The sequence below is a fragment of the Lactuca saligna genome, chromosome 7 (assembly GCF_052625555.1).
Source record: "Lactuca saligna cultivar CGN05327 chromosome 7, ASM5262555v1, whole genome shotgun sequence".
Lineage (NCBI taxonomy): Eukaryota > Viridiplantae > Streptophyta > Magnoliopsida > Asterales > Asteraceae > Lactuca > Lactuca saligna.
This window is the reverse complement of record NC_136423.1, coordinates 58,928,397-58,931,837: the sequence shown is the minus strand read 5'-3', so window position 1 is coordinate 58,931,837 and position 3,441 is coordinate 58,928,397. Positions and strand designations below refer to the sequence as shown.

The following is a 3,441-nucleotide window of genomic DNA, read 5'->3' as shown; positions in this document are numbered from 1 at the left end:
CGTCACTAAAGGTGTCGCCGTTATTTATATGTATTTGTATACATACAAATACACATACATACATAATACACATACAAAATACCCATATACATACATAAACACATACACACACATAATTTACATACAAAATACACATACATATAAATGATCATACAAAAACACATACACATACATAAAAATACACTCAAAATACACACATCTACAAACACAAAATACACATAAAAATACACATCTAAAATATCAAATTTTCTTCATGAACAGTGGTGGTGGCGGTATACTCCGGCAAGAAGGTGGGAAATAGAGAGGAAGAGGGGAAACACAGAAGTAGATCAGGAAAGAAAGTGAAGACGAAGCTGATTTTATTGTCGATGTTATTTAGCAACGACATATCGGAGGGAAAACTATCTGGGGTTTCCTACATCGTTGGATCATTACTTAAATCGACGAATGGGGTTGAAATGACGCGGATCGCCAGAACAGGCAATAGCGGCGACGCCTTAAGCAGCGACGGGTAGCCTTTAGCGGCGACACACCGGAGGGAAAACAACGCGGGGTTTTCTATGTCCTCCTAGTCGTTGGATCATCGTCTAAATCAACAGTTAGGGTTGAAATGATGCGGATCGCCAACATAAGCCTTTAGCGGCGACGGACACTTTTAGCGGCAACCAAAAACGCGTTTTTTTTGATGTCGCTGCTAAAAATGACCGTCGCTCTAAAGGTGTCGCCGCTATTGCCTGTTATTCTTGTATTGCCTGTTATTCTTGTAGTGTTTTCGTTTACCTATTTTTTGGAAAGGACTCGACCCCTCGTTCAATCTTAACATTCATAGGTAGTTATTTTTAAACACTACAAATAAAACATGATTCAAACATCGGTTTTTGTTTTGTGCTCTTCCTTGTACGCTTACAACTAAATAGAATTAAGAGAAGCCAACCGGTGAAGCAGTTTCTTGTTCTAGTATATCCCACAAGCAGGATTACAAAAGGTATACAACATAACAATTTTTAATACAAGATCAAAATAGGCGAGCCTTTATTTACTACAACATTGTATCTAAGGGGTAACAAATATGACACTAAGCTTCACCATCAGCAATTGGAAGATAAAAGCCTTTGCCCTCCTTCTCATCATGGATTGTTTTCCACTCATGGTAGAAAACGGTATACACCACAAACATAAAGAGTGTCAACGAGCAAGAGAGTCCGTTTGTCAAAGGAATCCCGATAGCAAGCTGTGTGCCCATGCTCAAATTGTTGCTCGCAATGTTATTACCTATTTGATTAACACAACCATATGCAACAGAAAATACAACCATCATCAGTGACGCTTGTAATCTCTTTCCTTTCATTAGCTCAGCAGCCCTCCCAATTGCTTTAAGACCGCAAAACCCTTCTTCTAAGATAGAAACAACCATACTTACAATCCAAAGGGCAACCATGTAAAAGTAACAAACCGGGGTGGAAAGAGTGATTACTCCAGCGAACAGAAGTGCCCATGAATTTACTGCAAAAATGGTGGTTATGCCAATAGAAATGAAGTAAAGCAAGAAGATGCCCAAAGTGAGCAAAATCATGTAAAAGCTAGTGACGAATGGTCTGTTCCATCGTTTTAAGAATATCAAGTTAAGGTCTTTTGGGTCTAATACTTTCACGGTTTCAGCTTCCGATGAAGAAGAAACGACAGCAACCAAGAAAGTTAGTGAGATGATAAAGGAACTGGCCTTGATCAAGAGTTTGACAAGGACAATTTCACGAATATCATTGAGTGCGCCAGAATAAATGGTTTTATCAATATTGTATGTGAAATCTTGAACCATGTTCGGGTGTTCAGCTAATTGTAACAGAAAATCTTTGACAACAGGTGCAAGCACATACTTTTGAGCAAAATCTAACAGGGAAAATGAAACGAACACAAGAACTAGGATTGGACCCAACATTTTCCAGTTTCTGCTTGTGGTTTTGAAAGACTTCCTAATGATTTCAAAGAACCCCAAAGAAGTTTGGGATTGATGTATAGATTTGTTCACCATTTTTTGATGTTCTCGATTTTAATGGTTAAAAGTAGTTAAGTTTGGGTTTTATAGAGGTACTTTTGGCCTGGTCATATCGTCATTTTAACTGTTTTTTCTTTAAAGAAAGGTGATCATTCCATGGATATAACTTAAAGAGCACGCCTTAAAAATTGTTCGTTAGTTCCAATCAAGTTCCCAACAATCTAAACTTTTTTCTTTGTTAGACTTTTGATGATTAAATAATAAAAACATTTCGTTTTCTGGACGTTTTTCACACATAAAATAGACTTTTTGGATCCATGATAAAGAGTTGCCGGCCATTTTGGTAAATAACCATTTGAAATTGCAATTATAGTGATGGGTCAGTATCATTAAATGAGCAAACTAATAAAGAAATTTAATGAGACTCAAAAGGAATCCCAAATTGTGTATATAGTCGTAATTGTTGATAAATTCTTTTATGATCAAAGAGAAAAAACAAGAAATACTTATAGGATGTCTGAGGAATCATGCGTAAAAGAGGATTAATCTATTGGGTCCAACTCAGATGAAAAATGTAATATTATCTTGTTACTCATATAAGATTGTGACATCATGATACCACAAATTCTCTTTTTTAATCTCTTCTCTTGATTTTGATACTTCTCTTGATCTAATAATAGTAAGATACTAATAATAGTAAGATAAGTAGGAAGAAAATTTAGGAGAATATTTGATTTCTTGGCTAAGATATATCCCAAGTAAAGTTAGAATTCCTAATGAAATAGAAATCAGTATGGCGTTGTTTGTTCATTCTTATGGAAAAGAAATCTATAGATTCCTTATCCATGAAGTTTCGTAGTTTATTTGATTTCCTAGTTTATCCATTGATTTCCTAGTTTATCCATTGTTTGCTTTATCTTGTTTCTTTTTGGTGTATTTTAATCCTTTATGGTTGAATGGAATGAATTATGTTTTTACCATTTCAATTTCTTTATGATATCATAGCGGGTCTAATTGATCTGTCTCATAAAAACCAGTTGACGGCTTCACCCTCGTCATAGGAGAAGAATCATCATAAAAACCAGTTGACGGCTTCACCGTGTGCGTAGGAGAAGAATCATCAAGAACCAAAAACGATGGTAATACCATTGAAACCAACTCACCATATTACATCCATGCTTCTGAATATCCAAGACAAATTTTGGTTAATGATGTTCTCACATACAACAATTACAACGACCGGTCATAGGAGAGATGAACTTCTTTTTTGCCAAAAACAAAGTTGTTTTTGTCAATGGAACCATCGAGAAACTAGAAGAAACTTGGCCAAATTACAAGTCTTGGATGACATGTAATACAATGGTGAAAGGGTGACTTACTTGGGAAAAATGTAAACTTCTTTGCTAATCCATGAAAACGAACATCATTTCTTTATGTGATGTAAGGGA

General features: G+C 35.7%; 1 protein-coding gene across 1 annotated transcript; it reads right to left on the bottom strand.

Moving 5' to 3' along the window:
- Nucleotides 1-1,075: 1,075 nt before the first annotated feature.
- On the bottom strand, nt 1,076-2,029 carry LOC145007001 (uncharacterized). The gene has a single exon (XM_078966008.1). The coding sequence runs from the start codon at nt 2,027-2,029 to the stop codon at nt 1,076-1,078; it is 954 nt and encodes a 317-aa protein (XP_078822134.1).
- Between the last annotated feature and the right edge of the window lie 1,412 nt (nt 2,030-3,441).